This window comes from Nuphar pumila, chromosome 6, assembly GCF_984573655.1.
Source record: "Nuphar pumila chromosome 6, dmNupPumi1.hap1.1, whole genome shotgun sequence".
NCBI lineage: Eukaryota > Viridiplantae > Streptophyta > Magnoliopsida > Nymphaeales > Nymphaeaceae > Nuphar > Nuphar pumila.
Genome location: NC_143254.1, coordinates 98,588,044 through 98,604,098, shown reverse-complemented (window position 1 = coordinate 98,604,098; position 16,055 = coordinate 98,588,044). Strand labels below are relative to the sequence as shown.

At 37.3% G+C, this 16,055-nt stretch overlaps 1 protein-coding gene across 1 annotated transcript; it reads right to left on the bottom strand.

The window, feature by feature from the left end:
• Positions 1–1,099: 1,099 nt before the first annotated feature.
• LOC149835357 (uncharacterized) lies at positions 1,100–15,721 on the bottom strand. Its single transcript, XM_090008420.1, has 11 exons — positions 15,342–15,721; positions 11,778–11,843; positions 10,103–10,283; positions 9,593–9,789; positions 9,248–9,298; positions 9,038–9,129; positions 6,919–7,034; positions 4,673–4,767; positions 4,229–4,333; positions 1,825–2,009; positions 1,100–1,462 (listed from the first exon to the last, which is right to left on the bottom strand). Exons 1-10 carry the CDS (start codon positions 15,642–15,644, stop codon positions 1,872–1,874), a joined length of 1,344 nt encoding a protein of 447 aa, XP_089864546.1. The 5' UTR covers positions 15,645–15,721; the 3' UTR covers positions 1,100–1,462; positions 1,825–1,871.
• Between the last annotated feature and the right edge of the window lie 334 nt (positions 15,722–16,055).

The following is a 16,055-nucleotide window of genomic DNA, read 5'->3' as shown; positions in this document are numbered from 1 at the left end:
AACATGATTATATAGATTTTTTTCTAAAAATTTGTTAACAATTAGTAATTTGATGTAGTGGTTAGTTTTTTTGTTGTATGATGAGGTCAAGAGTTCTGAGTATCAAAAATGTGCCTTTCAAAAAAAAAATCATTATTAAATACATTTATTTGACAGGCCTATGGTCAAACTTTCTTCATACACCTGGAATAAGGGTAAATTGATAATTTTATTGCACAAGTTGCAAGGATAAAGTGATATCTTCAAAACATGAATGAATTAGTGTTAACCCAAGAACATAACCAACGTTAATTTATGATTAAAGCAATTTGATTAACCCAAGTAAAAACTTTGATGTGAATTTGTAAACTCTAAAAGTTTTGGTGTACACATGAATTGGAACAAAAAAAAATTAGGGGTATTTGAAAATTTTGCTAACTATTAACATATACAACCATTTATGCAAAGCATTGATGTTGCACACAAAGTTAGCCCATGACAGATGTCCAACGATCCCTCTCCAATTTCCTCCTTAATTATGAAAAGAAAAACATGACATGCTAAGTAGGGGTGGCAAAACCTAACACGACCCACCAACCCACCTCTTAGGCGGGTTGGGATTAAAAGAACCCGTTTAATAAACGGGTCAACCCGCCTAACCTGTTTATTAAACGGGTCAGGTTCGTGTTAGGGGTATGCCAACCCGCCAACCCGGCTGACCCATTTAATAAACGGGTTAGGCAGGCGGGTCAACCCGCCAACCCGACCTGCCAACCCACCCACTAACCCGCCAACCCGTTTACCCGACCCAACCCGTTTAATAAACGGGTCGGGTTCGTGTTTGCCACAGCCAACCCGTTTAATAAACAGGTCGGGTTCGGGTTGAGGTATGCTGACCCACCAACCTGCCGGGCCGACCCGCCAACCCGATTGCCACCCCTAATGCTAAGACCTCAAAACTTTAAGGCCAAATGGTCGGCAGTATTAAGGGTTGGCAAGGTAAATGCGTATGAACTGATCGAACAAATAAAGAACCGTGGGTATACTAAGAAATGTAATTACCATCTTATAACGTCCACATGTGAATTGAATGAATAAGTGAGGAACTGTGGGCATCGTAGTATAAAGATTTTTTTTAAGCGTAGCATAAAGAATTGTAATCACAACCTATTATGTGAAAACTAATTACCTACTGAGATCGCATTCCGCATTAGTATAATTGTCTAACTAATGTTTACCAAATCACAAAAATAACATCACATGACAAAGTCATGGAAAATCATAGAACTTTCAAGAATCCCTAAAGCAGTCATGACCCTCTCTTCAATATACGCTTAACACTTTAACTAGAACGCCTAAGGTTTCCCATTTTACATGGGGAGAGGATTTCAATGACCTAACATGCTTCCATGTTTCTCCCTGAAGACAACTTCAACACGTACTAACGCACCCATGAGTTTCCAGGGACTGCCAATCTTCTAAGCTGCAAATGCCATGCACAAGATGTCAGCAGTACATTCCATAAACAACACGAAACATCAGCAGATTAACAGGCATCTGGTTTTCTCCTAAACGACACTCAAGAACTGCAGGGACCAATCAATGGCATCCTGGCATTCAAAAGTCCCACAAACTTTTGGCTCCCTAAAGATTGCATGATGTGTGTGTGCACTGCTTGTGCCTGCATGCATATGTTTGTTTGAGAGAGAGAGAGAGACCTAAGCCACTTGAAATCATGTATACATTAGAAAATGCCACCAGTTAGAGCTGCAACTGCCATACAATGATTTTCATGAACTTGGAAGCATGCGCAGAGAGAGAGAGAGAGAGAGAGATTATACTAACCATTAACTCTACAAAAATTATCAGACGTTCTGGCAAAGGCATCCTCATTACAGCAGGCAGGCTCTGAAGCCCTCATCTAAAGCCTGGGCATCCAATTTTTTCCCTATAAAGACAATCTTGTTTATTCTTTTCTCATCCGGGCCCCATGGTCTGTCAGGTGATCCCTGGAATATGTCATGAACTCCCTGTTCCACCAGCAAATTATGTGGAGCTTCAGAAAAGACAGCTTCTTTAATTAAAACAGCTAGAACCCAAGTGAAGACAAATTTGAGTAATGATGACAAGAAGCAACGACATTAACAAGATCCTAGGTACGTGTTTGCGGGTGTCTGGAGTTCAGGACGTGTAAACAACAATTTTTGAACATCAGCACATTGATCAATTATAAAGTGGGAAGACATTCATCAAAATCCCTAGAACTTTGACCATCTCTGTATTGTTTTGACCTACTGATGTCTCTCGTATTATAACATCTAGTACGTTGTGCAAAATACAATGTTTTTTGGGCCCCCTATGACTTGTAGGGAAGATTGACTTGAAAAATTAACGTCTACTATTAAAGGAACTAATATTCGCGATCCATTTTCAGAAAAACATAAATGTGTCATCAGATTCAGCATGTAGGATGCCTGGCCCTCGTTCCTAAGATGTTGCTAAAGAAAAGGAAGCAAAAAGGACATGAGAAGCATATGATTAACTCCATATTGTGTTGGATTAAAAAAAAACAAGAAGGTATCTATGTACTACCAATAAGTCTTTCTTTGAAGAACAGGAACAAAGGGACACATGCATTCTATGTCACACTGAATTCTCTCATATATTAGTTATATTGCACTTAACAAAGATCGTTGCATCCCCATATCAACAGCCGTATCAATGTATAGCATGCATTTTATCTTCTAAAAAGACCACCAGCATAGATGAAATGTCGACATGGAGAAGAAAGGCTACCTACGAAGACAAAAAGTAGATGGGGTTATACCAGTAATGGAACTATGCAAAGCTTCCCCTCTATTATAATCTGGTTTGACTGCTGCCCCCCAACATGCAGGATGCTTAATATAGGAATGAATCAAGACCCATATTGCATTGCCGTGAGGTGAGAAGGACTCAAAATAAAGCAGCAAGGCAGTATGGAAGTACAAGTAGAAAAAACTACTTCAGGTGGCACATTGATATCTAGCTCCTCAATTGTGGGGTTCTCTTGCCTTCTATCAAACATGAAATAGTGGCTGAAACTGGGATGCTTCAAGTATGGACCTATGTGTCCTAACATGCATTTACAACTTGCACCGAGTCAAAACATCAAGTATTTTGGCATGTGTTTCAGGTTCAGTTTCAAACTAAGTAAATATTGAAATACTTCAGAGCAGCTCTACTGGCACTTAACAAGTCCCATTCGATAGTTCACATCAGATCCTCTAAGATCCAAGACCAAAAGCAACAATTACTTCCAACTGGGTTACAATGAATACTTGGATGGAAACCCAATCATGTATAAATCTAGGTTTCCCTACCTCTGAAACCATATCAACAGCAAAGAGATAGAAAACGTGATGCCCATCAAGATAAATGATGTGTAGCAAAAATAGACATCTAAAAACCAGTAACTTACACAAGGAACTGAAAAAGAAAAACAGGAAAAAAGAGAAGATGAAAAGGGTAGAAATGCCTTATGAGGTGGAAAAGGCAAATAGCTAAAAGAAAACATAGCACAAATTTGAGAATACCTATTGAATTTCATAAATCTTCCATGCATCCATGTTTGCCCTTAACACAGGTATTTTTTTTCTCAAATCTCAGAGCACAATTTTTTATCATTTTTATGTAGTTTATTTAGATATTCATGCTCATGCATAAACCATATGCAACCTCATGAGTGTTTTGCTTATACCAATGCAGACACAAGTACCTATGAATTTTTGACATGTAGTTCTTAAATTAGATAAGAATGTCGGTGTCATTAGGCTTTTAGAAAACTATCTTTGAATGCTAGAACGAACAAGGAGTTCATTTGTCAGTTACAAGAGCATAATCCATATGTTGTGTGGTCTCCTCCCAACGTAATTTGGATTAGACCAGTGCATGATCAAGAATCAGGTGATGAAGTGTCACCTACAGAAAAGAACCCAGCTACTATGGCCCCTAATAATATGCAGCTAAAAAGGTAAAACCCCCAGACCGGACCATAGAAAGATAAAGAGAAATGAACATACAATATGCCAACTATAATGCTAAATGGATTTTGACAAACTCCACAAAAACAACAACCGACTCAGCAGATATGATTGGAAAATGACACCACAATAAAGATGACAAATGAAATATCAGAGTGAGTGCAACACAAACTTAATTAGATAACCAGTGCAACCAGATATCACTGCACAAATCTACTTATACACACCTGAAAAACAAATCTTTCATTCATGCCATCAACAGAAAGAAGGCCTTTCATGCGATAAATGTCATCACTGCGTTCCATCAATAGTGTTCCTAGCCAAATATTTGCCTGCCAAAGTTAAAAGAAGAAACACGTACTGAGCAAGAGAAGGTCCATCAAACAATTAATAGTTTTCATAAATTTGAAACTCTATGATAAGCGCATTCCTTACAAAATATAGCCCATAAAGACGCTAAACTGGAAAAAAATGAAAGTAAAACTAGCAAATTTCTTTTCAAGAATGAAAGAAAGTGCTAAAGAATGCATAGAATATGCAAATAACTGAAACAACTCAACTGGAAAATGGAAAATCGTAAATCATAGTTCAAGCTCTGACAAAAATCCAGAAAATTGTGAAGAAAAAACACAAAAATCAACAACAGAACTATCTGAAACTTGAGAGCAGACCTTATTAAGATCCAAGTTTCCTTCACAAACTATGCTGACAGATGAAACACCAGGATCATGTGTATGATCATGTGCATCATGGCCAGCATGGTGTTCTGTAAACAACAATTTGAACCAGAAAAAAGATTGTTAGCATCCCCACAGAATAGCTGTCCTTTGAACAAGCAAGAAAGGGGCATATCAATAGGTGAATTTAACAAAAGACGCCATCTGAAAATAAAAGAAGCAAGCATTAACAAAACCTTAAGGAAGACCTGTTAATAATAGGAGTACAATATGCAATAAGAAATGAATGTGTACCTATGTCACATGGGTGCGGGTGCGGGGGTGCGGCAAAAAAAAAAATTTTTTTAATATATATATATATATATATATATATATATATATATAGTCCAAAAGTTGAACATAAATGACCCTGGGTGCGGTCAACGCACCCAGGGTCAGGTTGACAGCACCGGGTGCCGCACTCGCACGTGCACCCGCGTCGCATCGACGCGGGTGCGGCACCCAGTTGGCCGAGTCTCTGTGGCATAGATGTGCACAAATTTCCTCTTATCAGAATCCCTGCTTTTAATTTATTCCATCATTAAATGCAAATAATGGTAAATATAACCACACATATCATTAGGCTTAATTATGTCCATAGTTGTGATTTCTGGTATCATATAGAAAATTCACAATTCTTCTAAAGAAGCAATTAGTGCTGACAAAAGAGGGAAACTAAAGAAAGAATATCATTGAAATAGTTCATACGTTGGACACTTGGAACAGCACCAAAGCAAAGACACAATAAGATACAGGTCAAGGAACTATGAGAAGGGTAAGACAAGTAAAGAATTGGAGCAAAGCAATGAGAAGCATCATGAAGGAATATTTACTCAAAGTTTCATACTATGAAAGAGAAAGTCTCAAGGAAAGACCATGAATAGTTGGGACAAAACATGATGGCGACGAAAAAATTAGTGCTTCCATCTTTCTTACCTTGAAGAATAATAAAACATTCCTTAAAATATGCGCCAATGTAGAGGAATACAACCTTAATGAATTGTATTCCTTTGTTCCAACTTCCAACATGTACTGATATACCAATATCAATGGCTGGCCAGTTGAATGCAAAACTTTCTCAGGTCAAGTGTGGTTAATTGAATGTTTCAGATTATTTAAGTCGGATTACCACGACACTCGACTAACTCGCAAGTTGCAACCAAGGTAGTCCTTTTAAAGAAGACATTTTGATGCACGTTTTCAGTAAGATGGACACGAACATTACAAATTCATTCCACTGGCAATGGTCATTGACCTTTTTTTATGAGCTTCAACCATTACATTTCCAGCATGAAGCCTCGGAGGGATGGAAAAAAGAAACGAATGGGAATAATCATGACCTGACGCCAACCTCTTATTTACCAATCATGGATACTTCAAATGCATCAAGGGTGTTGTAATTAGTAATAAAGCAAGAGGTTAGGGAAGGTAATAATGACAACCAACACATTTGTAGCTTTCAGTAGTATTTTCATGACGGTTGGGGAACACAATACCATGGGAAGTATAAGACGTATATGGATAAACCCAAAAAAATTGTCTACCAAACCACCTCAAATGTATCGGCAGGGCATGTTTCAAGTACTTGTTGGGAATGATCAACCCAAAATTCTAATCCTCCATAATTCTAAAGAGGAAACTCAAATTGAGCTTCTGATGGTAAATTCATTAGTAAAAAGAATGAGCAACAGCTTCCCTTGCCACAACTTTTTTAATCGTGAAAATCCAACAGACTCAAAGTGACAGTTATTTCTAGTACAGTGATTATGTGCAGCACATCACATGACTAGAGAGATGGTTCGATGTTCATTCGTGTTTCTTACTATGCAGTAGAAAGAATGGATCTAGGAGGCAGGAAACATCCTGTAATTGACATCTCCAATGAAATTTTAAAATATCTTTTAATAAAAATAGCATCAAACTTCAAATACTATAAAACAAAATGGTATTGTTAACAGGAAGCACCAACACTAGTAGAAAACCTCTCACTATAATGAATCGTGCTAATTTCAGGCTGACCATGGACAGAAGCATTTTATACCATAGCTTTCCTTATCAATCAGACAAAATCCAAATTGCTAAATGTCAAGCCGTTGCTTATTTTTTCAACAGATTCAGAATCTCAGATTGCAATATGTTATATGTTGAATGTGTATGACCTACAAGACCCTCCTAGTCAACTTGAAATGGTTGAAGTCTACCATGTTCATGCTCATGCTTATCATCATGATGCTCATGATCATGACAGTGACCATGGTTGTGATCATGATCAGATTGGTCCTCCTTCAATCCTTCAGCATTTACATCACTCTCAATCCTGTAATGTCAGGCACCAAAGAGGACAGTTAGCTAAGTTGACAACAAGGAAACCAAAAATAACTTATACAAAGTGATTCACGAGCCAAGAAAGTATAAACAACAGAAATGAGATAGAGGAAAATAAGAAACATCAATGCCTAAATGCATTGTATTCAGTAATAGATACTATTTCAATGGAAAATTGATGAGTCAATCTGCCTACACGTCTTGCCTTTTCTACTATAATGAGAGTTACTACATGTATGGATTGACATAAAAAAGATAGTGGATTGGATTTGTCTTTTGTTGAATCTTATATGTGTGTGTGTGTGTGTGTGCATGTACATGTGTGTGTGTGTGTGTGTATGATGCTCCCCTTAACATGTTCCATGGTTCACAAGACGACCAATCAACATGTTAGAGATCCAAAATCCATAACACCAGATAAAGAATTTTTACAAAATAATACACAATCAGGGCAACACAAAATAAAATCATAGTCAAACTAGCTCGATGCACAACATGAACTCTCCGACACACTCGACTGTAATGCATTCCAGGTTATCTATCTAAACTTTACCAACTAAAACTATGGAGAGTATCCAAGAGGACCCCACCCATTGATGTATCAGGTTTCCTCTTTACAAATTAACAGTCCTTTGTTTTTTGCCTAGCCTGCCTTGTCAATAGACCATTTTGATTTATCACTTTTAGTTAATTATATGAATCTTTTGTCACTAAAAATAAGAAACAAGCCATGTGTTCCAGGAGTGCAGTCACTTATCAATTGTTGAATCATGAAGAGACACAATAGGATAAGAACATTTCCTAGGGACATAAAAGTGAAAAGATATTTCCATTAAATGGGCATTTTATCCAAATATTGGATAAAAAAAGTTATTCTTGTCCATCAACTATCTTCCTATATGAACCACATATAGCCTTTTTCCTCTTTTACTGCCTATGATGAAAGAGTTATTGGTGTGCCTTCGCTATACTTAATTGCATTTAATCAATGAAGTCAATATAATGGCATGAGGGTAAAACCTCCAACCAAGTACAACCGAATCTAAATCTAGTAGTAAGTGGCACAGATCTAGGACCTACTCTCATATTTGTGAAAAACCCAGAATTTAAAAGGGAAACTCTCTCATAAGTTTTGGTGCCAAAATGAGTTTTATTCATGTAACTGGACCAGCAAAGTAAGCAGTCATCTTTTCTTTGTACAATATTCTTTTTTTTTTAATGAATCTACTCCAATTGCAAATCATTTTAATTCTACTGATTCAGACTTTGTGCAAGAAGATTAGGGTCCTTTGGGTTTGTAAGAGTTATGAATCTCTAGACCACCTCATCACCTCACCTTTGGTAAAACGACAATGCAAATTCATCACCTCTGAAACAATGAATTGATTTCTTTAAATTATGGAGATGTGCATCCATAAACACTCAGTTGGAAGCTTGAAAAAAAAAACATCAGAATGTTACGCATCAATACAGTGATATGCACTTAAAGAAAAAATACACTGACATGCATATTTAATCTAAGATCACATAGCTATCCGGTAAACCATAATTGATTGACTCTTATAGACAAGGAGATTAGTTTATACCCCCAAAATCTTCAGATTCATATTTGAGGATTGCAACTTTTCTTTTTCATTTTTTTTTTTTGTTTTCCTCCATATTGGAGGTGTTACCTTGCTAAATCTGCTTCCCTTGGTTTTGCATTAAATTTGTCTTCATTTGAAAAATAAAATATTTTCATGATGAAACTACAGATGCTTACATGTTGTATATAATGATACTGCATTCAAGAAAATACAAGATATCACTGAATATAAATCAAGCGATGCTGGTCTAGTCCAAGATAAATTATAACAAGGCTGGATATGCAATAAGTAAAACCTTGACATACAGGTACTAATCAACAAAATAGAAACTAGAAATACAGTTCAAACAATCAATAGGAAAAAACACCAAATAAACACATTTCAGGAGAGCAACAGTAGGACATTGGACCTCTCTAAATCAAACCCTCCGATTCCAAGAACATAATCCAAGTCTACTTTGCCATACTCTGTTCGCTTAAGCCGAGCCATACCATTGATAGTCTGAAGGCATGACACAGAAAAATCAATGAATCAGAAATTATGAGAAAACATCAAACGGAACACTCATGAACCAAAAGTTATAATGCAGAAATAATTCATAAATGTGCTTGATAATGACCTTTATTTGCTGGATTAAGGAAGAAATCTCCGGTTCACCAACCAAGTCAATCTGATGGTAATGAAAACCATATTAAGTAATGTTTAAAGTGACTGATTTTTTTACTTCTGGGAAAAGCTATCAAAATAAAAAGTTCTAGAACTGCAACAATACTAAAACAGCAATATTGTCCTCAACCAGGCAATATAAAGCTAGCTAAAGATAGAAGACAATCAAAATTGTGAAACTACAGATTATGTTCATGTTAGACAGTTTTCCTGAGTCTTAAACAAAAGTTATAAATAAAATTCTTGCTAGGGGATAAGTTCACTCTCCCAAGAACCTTAATTTTTCTGTGGCGCACACCTTGTTCAATATGATACGATCAGCATATGCAATTTGCTCAACTGCTTCATTCACTACACCCTTTGGTTTCACTTCATCCAAATGGATACCTGCATGCTTTGCATCAACCAGAGTAACTACACCATCCAATTTGACATCATTAAAAATATTATCCTCAGCATAGAATGTCTGAATGATAGGGGCTGGATTTGCAAGCCCTGGAAAGCAACAGAGTAACAAAGCAGGTGTCAATAAAATGAGACTAAGACATATTCAAGAATGAAACAAATAATAATCAAGTAAGGAATAAAATGGCAGTGAAGATCAACACAAATGACTTTTATTTACAATATATGTTTTCCACTATTGCCAACTATTATTTACAGACAGATGCATACATGATACAACACACAGAAGCACTCACACCCTATCTGAGAGATTATAATGATCATCTAACAGAAAAGCATACATCACAAAACTAAGAGAATCAAAATTTGAAGATTCAGAAGTAATATTGGAGGCATGTTATACCAGTAGTCTCTATCACAATATGATCGAACTTCCCTTTCTTCTTATGAACTAACTCTGAAATCATACGAACTAGATCACCTCTCACTGTACAGCACAGGCAACCATTGTTGAGCATGACAATGTCTTCTGCTCCAGTTGTCTTTGCTGCTACTAGTGAACCATCAATATCAACCTCCCCATACTAGAAATAGAAAATCATAATCAATCACCAAATACAGCAATAATTAAACTCTAGCAAACAGTTGAACTACCCAATGTGCTAGTAACAGATTATATCAAGCAAATAACATACAATAGAAGAAGTCTAAGAAAGTAAGAAGTATATGTCCTAGAACATATTGGCTACAAGTACAACAATATAATACAACAAGCAAGTAGAATGGAAAAAAGACTGAAACACCCTGAAAAAATATGCAAACAATAACATACATTCTAGACAGACACCAGTAGAATCTTAACATAACTATTCGAAAAAATTAAAACATAACAAGGCCATGTGATAAACCAATGCTTCAAAGTTCGAAGTTATTTAGAAGACTAGAAAATTTATTTTTTTCTAAACTGAGAACTTATAGTCACTAGCCAAACACAAACATAGAAAATAATGAGTCATCATTCTTCTGCCTGCAATGTATAAAGCCATATTACTCTTTCCAATGAAAGCATAATTATTCACACTACCAAATCCAGCTCTGGTTCCAAGCAAATGCAGAAAGCTTAGGTTTCTTTAACTCCATCAGATATTCCAGGAAGCCTCACACCATGACATCCTTGCATAATCAGATCAAAAGGGAGAGATTTTTTTTCCTGGTCAAATACAAATCATCAAGAAGGGAACACTCTTGGATAGGTTCATGTCAGAAAAAAACTGTTTTTTCCCCACATTATGCTGTCTTGTAATTTCCATTTGAGGTTTGATCGCTTTTTCTCAATTGTTTAGCTTCAGGTTTCTGATTGGCAAATAAAACACGGATAAAAGAAAAAGGAAGAAACAGGAGGGAGGGAAATAGGCTGACTGATTCGTTCAATCGTGAAGTCCAGTTCCACCAGACAGTATCCAGCCTACAGTCACCAAGTGCATGGGCCTAATTGGCAATGGAGCATCCTGTTTGCCAATTTTGCATAGGGAATATCTGAAACATACATATCAAGCAGGAGTGTGGTTCACAGAGTGAGGAGACTCATCACAATAATCCAGCCATGGTTGGTATATGGACACTTCATGTTACTTCAAGTTTGAATTTGCATTGAATACGATAATCATGAGAAGTAATTTAAACCACTTCCCAATCACTCGTTCTAACAAAATACTTTTGTCCACCCACTGAAAAGAAAAAAATTATGCCCGTAAGTATTCATCAACAGAAACTCTAAACATGTAGGTGAATTGATTCAGGTGAGCATGAACGTGACCCACTTAACATTCATATTATATTAAATTCAAAACTTACAGTAAAAAAAAGCCGAGGAAAAACAAGAAACAAAGCAGGAAAAAATGGCAAGAATATACAAATGCATGTCAGGAAAGGGAAGCTTCCACACAAGAAGCATAGACTGCAAAAGACAATGTATATACTTAAGTTGTTGGCCGAAGCATTAAGGATGCCTCCAAGAACCAAAAAACAACAAAAAATTAAGCTATTGGATCGAAGCATTAAACACTGCCAATACAGACCTCATTCTCAATGACAGCTATTCTCTTGCCATGGTCAGCAGTCAAAATATGGTTTAAGAGAGTTGTCTGCATAACAAATCAACAACCAAAAGAGTTAGGTGCACCATAATTATTATCAATAGCTTACAAAAACTATGTCCCATAAAAATTAAAGTGGATATCAAAAGAAACAAAACTAGCACAACAACATAATAGACCTAAAGGTATAAATGTAACAATTCTTTTTGGAAAAAAAAAACTACATAAAAGGAATATTCTTTCTTCTTTTTGTTTTCAGAATAAAGAAGTCACTAAGGGCATGTTTGGCTGCTCCTTTCAAAAAACATGATTCAGAATCGTTTTCTAATTTGCTTGAGATTCGGAATCACATGGGGTCTCATGTGATTTTGAATCTCAAGCAAATTAGAAAGTGACTCTCATTTGCAAAGGCAAATGAGATTCACTTTCTCACAGATTAACTTTTTATGTTCGGCTGTTTATACAAATCAGATTCACTTTCTCATTCAAATGAGAAAGTAAATCAGAATGATCCAACCGAATGTGCCCTAAGAGAAGAAGACGATTATGTATAATAAATGACAGAAACTAGGATAGCTAGAATAATATGGTTTGCAATGTCTACAGACATTACAGTTAAACATAATGCAGTTTACTTTTAGATGCCATATTTTTTTTCTTTCAGCACCAAAGTATAAACTTCGATCAGATATTGCATAAAACTCTTTTTTATAGTTGATAAGAATTCATGCATCAAAATATAAATTTCAATAAAATATTACATAAAACTATAAAAGAGGTGATAAGAATTCATGTATGGTATATGACCAAAAAGAAAAAAGAAAAGCAGAAACAAACATAGAAAATAAATCGCTAACTTAATGGGGATGAACATGTAAAGTAAGAAGCATATTCCTATTATACAAAATTCTGTGTTTGATACATGTTGCCCAGGCCACTCCACTCACAAACATCATTTCCAATGTTTACATAATCAAGTGGTACCCAGTGTCTCCACCTTTGAAAGCCTATCAGTCCTCTCCAACCAAATATACTACCATTTGCAAATGGCCTCCATCTACAAACCTTTTGGCTTTCCTTCCCAGTGCCTCAGCCAGCACAAAGTATTAGATTTCTACACCTAAGGTCATGATAATATGCGTCCTGTTTTCTGGCCATACCAAGTGCAATAAATCCCTTAAAAGCTATTTAAAAAAAACAAATAAAAAACAAAAAGTTGTAATAGAGCCTCCAAATCCAGCTGTGACATTGCAAAATTTCTGCACGATCCAGCTAGCTTGCATATGATCCACAGGGCATGGTTTTTGAAACCATGTGAAAGTTTTAGCAGTAAGGGGCGAACCCTTGCCATAGTAAGGGATCAACAAATCCCAAATCTTAAAGTGCACAAGTTAGGAACCACTGCACTGCTATGAATCAACCTTCAAGATCCATTCAATAAAAGCTCCTCTTCATTACAAGGCTTCACATAGCAAAGATATTAATGAACTGATAAGTTATTTTCCATGTAAGATGCCATTTAGGAAATGCAAATCGATTCATAAAATAAAAAAGTGGAGTACTAGTTTGTGTATTTCAATGAAAACCTCCAAGTTTATGTCATAGATGCTATAAAAAGCAGTTGGTGAAACTTAAAATATACCAGTAATGTGCTTGTGCATTGCACGAAAGAGAAATGGGTTCAGTTATGCAATTTTATTATGATTTACAATGGGAAAGAGTAAAGGACAAGCCAGTGCGAGCTAACTGGCAAGTATTTTAAATTTGTCAAAATTGTAACCACCTCAATGAATATATACACACCATGATAGAGACAGGTGTGTGTCTGTGTCTGTGTCTGTGTCTGCGTCTGTGTCTGTGTGCATCATAGATGCTATAAAAAACAGTATGGTGAAACTTAAAATAAATTATTCTCCAATATAAACAATCCAGCTCAGTCTTGTCATAAGCCAAATGCAAACAACCGGGCTAGATCTTGTAGCCAGCCCTGAGCATAAACAAGTTGAGCATGAGCATGCTTGTCATCATTTCCCAGACCTGATCCTATAGACATACACCTCAGATAATAATAATCATCTATTCTTTTCTGTCTTTCTGCCTGTATTCTTGCCTGATCATTTTGTTGTAGCCAGATATTGGCAGCATAAGGTACCAAACTGAGGAAAGGGAGGAGGACCGGAACATCATACTTACTGAAAAATCATAGAGAATTAGTTCCAAAATGGAATGAGCTGATGTCTCATCTTACAGAGTGGAAGCTGGCTGAAGATAAGAATGGTGTTTTCAAGCCTGAGGATGAATGTCATTGCCCGCCCACTATCCTTTGATGAAAATATAAATGCATACTCCAAGCCCAAGGGTGGATATTTCTGCTTGTCATGACAGAGCTAAAACCCAGGAAAATCTGGATATGAAAGCATTGGTGAGTAGACATGTGTTGCACGTTAGGGATGAAGCACACTTTTAATATCCCATCCAGGATTTCCCTTTATTCCAGATACTTTTCCGAACAATGTTGGATTATTTGAATCCAGAAATTGGCCCTGATAACCAAAGTCTCAGAACCATGAATAGATGGTTGGGGAAGAAGCAGTGGCTATTCACAGCCAGGCAGTTGAAAGAATCTCAGGGCTCTTTGGGATCGTTCAGTTTACCGTCCATTAGATTGCCTGGTTTGGATTTATTTTGGATAAGCGCCTATGGTCAGTTTTTTCGTTATTTTCTATACTTTGTTACACTAATCCCTTTTTTAAATAAATGATTATGTTCTTTTCAAAAAGATTGATTCTAACGAAAAACCTATCATGTTGCACATGTATCCTACATAAGTAAATGCATGTCTAAGCATATAAATGAAAACAAGTGATTATCGTATATGCGAATGGATATAAAAGAAACCCCATTTGAAGGAATCCTAGTGTATCGTACACTCTCTTTCAAGCGATCCTATCATTCTGACATCCATGGAAGTACCTCATATTATACATGCGTGTGTGTGTGACTCCAGGTTTCATGCAGCATACAGCATGCCCCGAGATCCTTTTTCGCAAACGCATTGCAACTATTTCAACATAGTTCGGAGGATCTCATGATTTTGAAGTGGAACTCCATCTTCAAACTCAGTTAGTAACGACTAACGATTATCAATGTGGTAATCTCTCTATGCTTACACTCTGCGAATTCTCTAGGATAAAGGAATAACATATAAATGGTATACTATAACCCGTCCTAGCGTTTAACTGATCGATATAAGAGAAACAGAATTCAAATGGAACTCGGAAAATGCAGGGAAGTAGGAGTGCCAGCTTCAAGAGACATAGCACGGCAACCAAACACCTTTAAAGTTTAAACAATATCAATCTTCCCAATTACAGAAATCGCTAAAGCGAACAAGAAATGGCGATCTACGTAGAAAATTGGCGTTACGACTTTGAAGTACCAAAACGCACAATCATCTCCGAACTTGTCAGCATCGATGCCAAAAACCACCAGCAATTACAGATTCCCGACTTATGCATTGTCAAGTGAATAAAGGGTTGAGGTTACCTTTCCTGAGCCGAGGAAGCCCGTAATGATCGTCGCGGGGATTCGATTGTCTGGAGGGATCTTCGTCGCGAAATCCTCGCTCTGGCTCCTCGCAGTCGTCGCCGCCGCCGCCGCCGAGGAAGCCACCGTCCTGGTTTTGAGGACCGGCGATGTGGTTAGGGTTCTGGAGACGAGAGTGAAGGGGCGAGGGAGCTTCAATCCGAGGGGCCGAGGGGGGAATGCGGACTGGACCTTAACCGCGCCATGACGCTTTGCAAATCCCAAGAGTGTGGTCGCCAAGCCCACCGACACTGCAGCAGCCATGGCTAGCGGCAAGCGAAGCGCAAAGCCGCGAAGGAGGAGCTTGCCTTGTCTGCCCTCTTCTTGAGTTCTTGTTTTAGAGTGTGGTGGAGAGTGGCGCCACGTTTGGCTGTATGCTTCCGTCTTCCTCTATCCCCGCAAAATATCTTGGGGGGGTGGAGTTTTTATTGTTTCGTTTGGATGACGATATGTAAAACGCAAGAGTCAAGCCAGCCTATCACCCATAGACCATACTCAAAAGCACGGAAAACAGTTCTCTCAAATGCCAGAATCCATCCACGCCTCAGATTTGACGAAAACAATCGGATGCCTTGACCTGGATATTCGATCGGTGTTGGGATATTTCTAGTGCGTTGGACAGGATCCGCTCTCCTCCAAGAGTAGCATGACCAAAGGATGCGACCCTATCCAGGA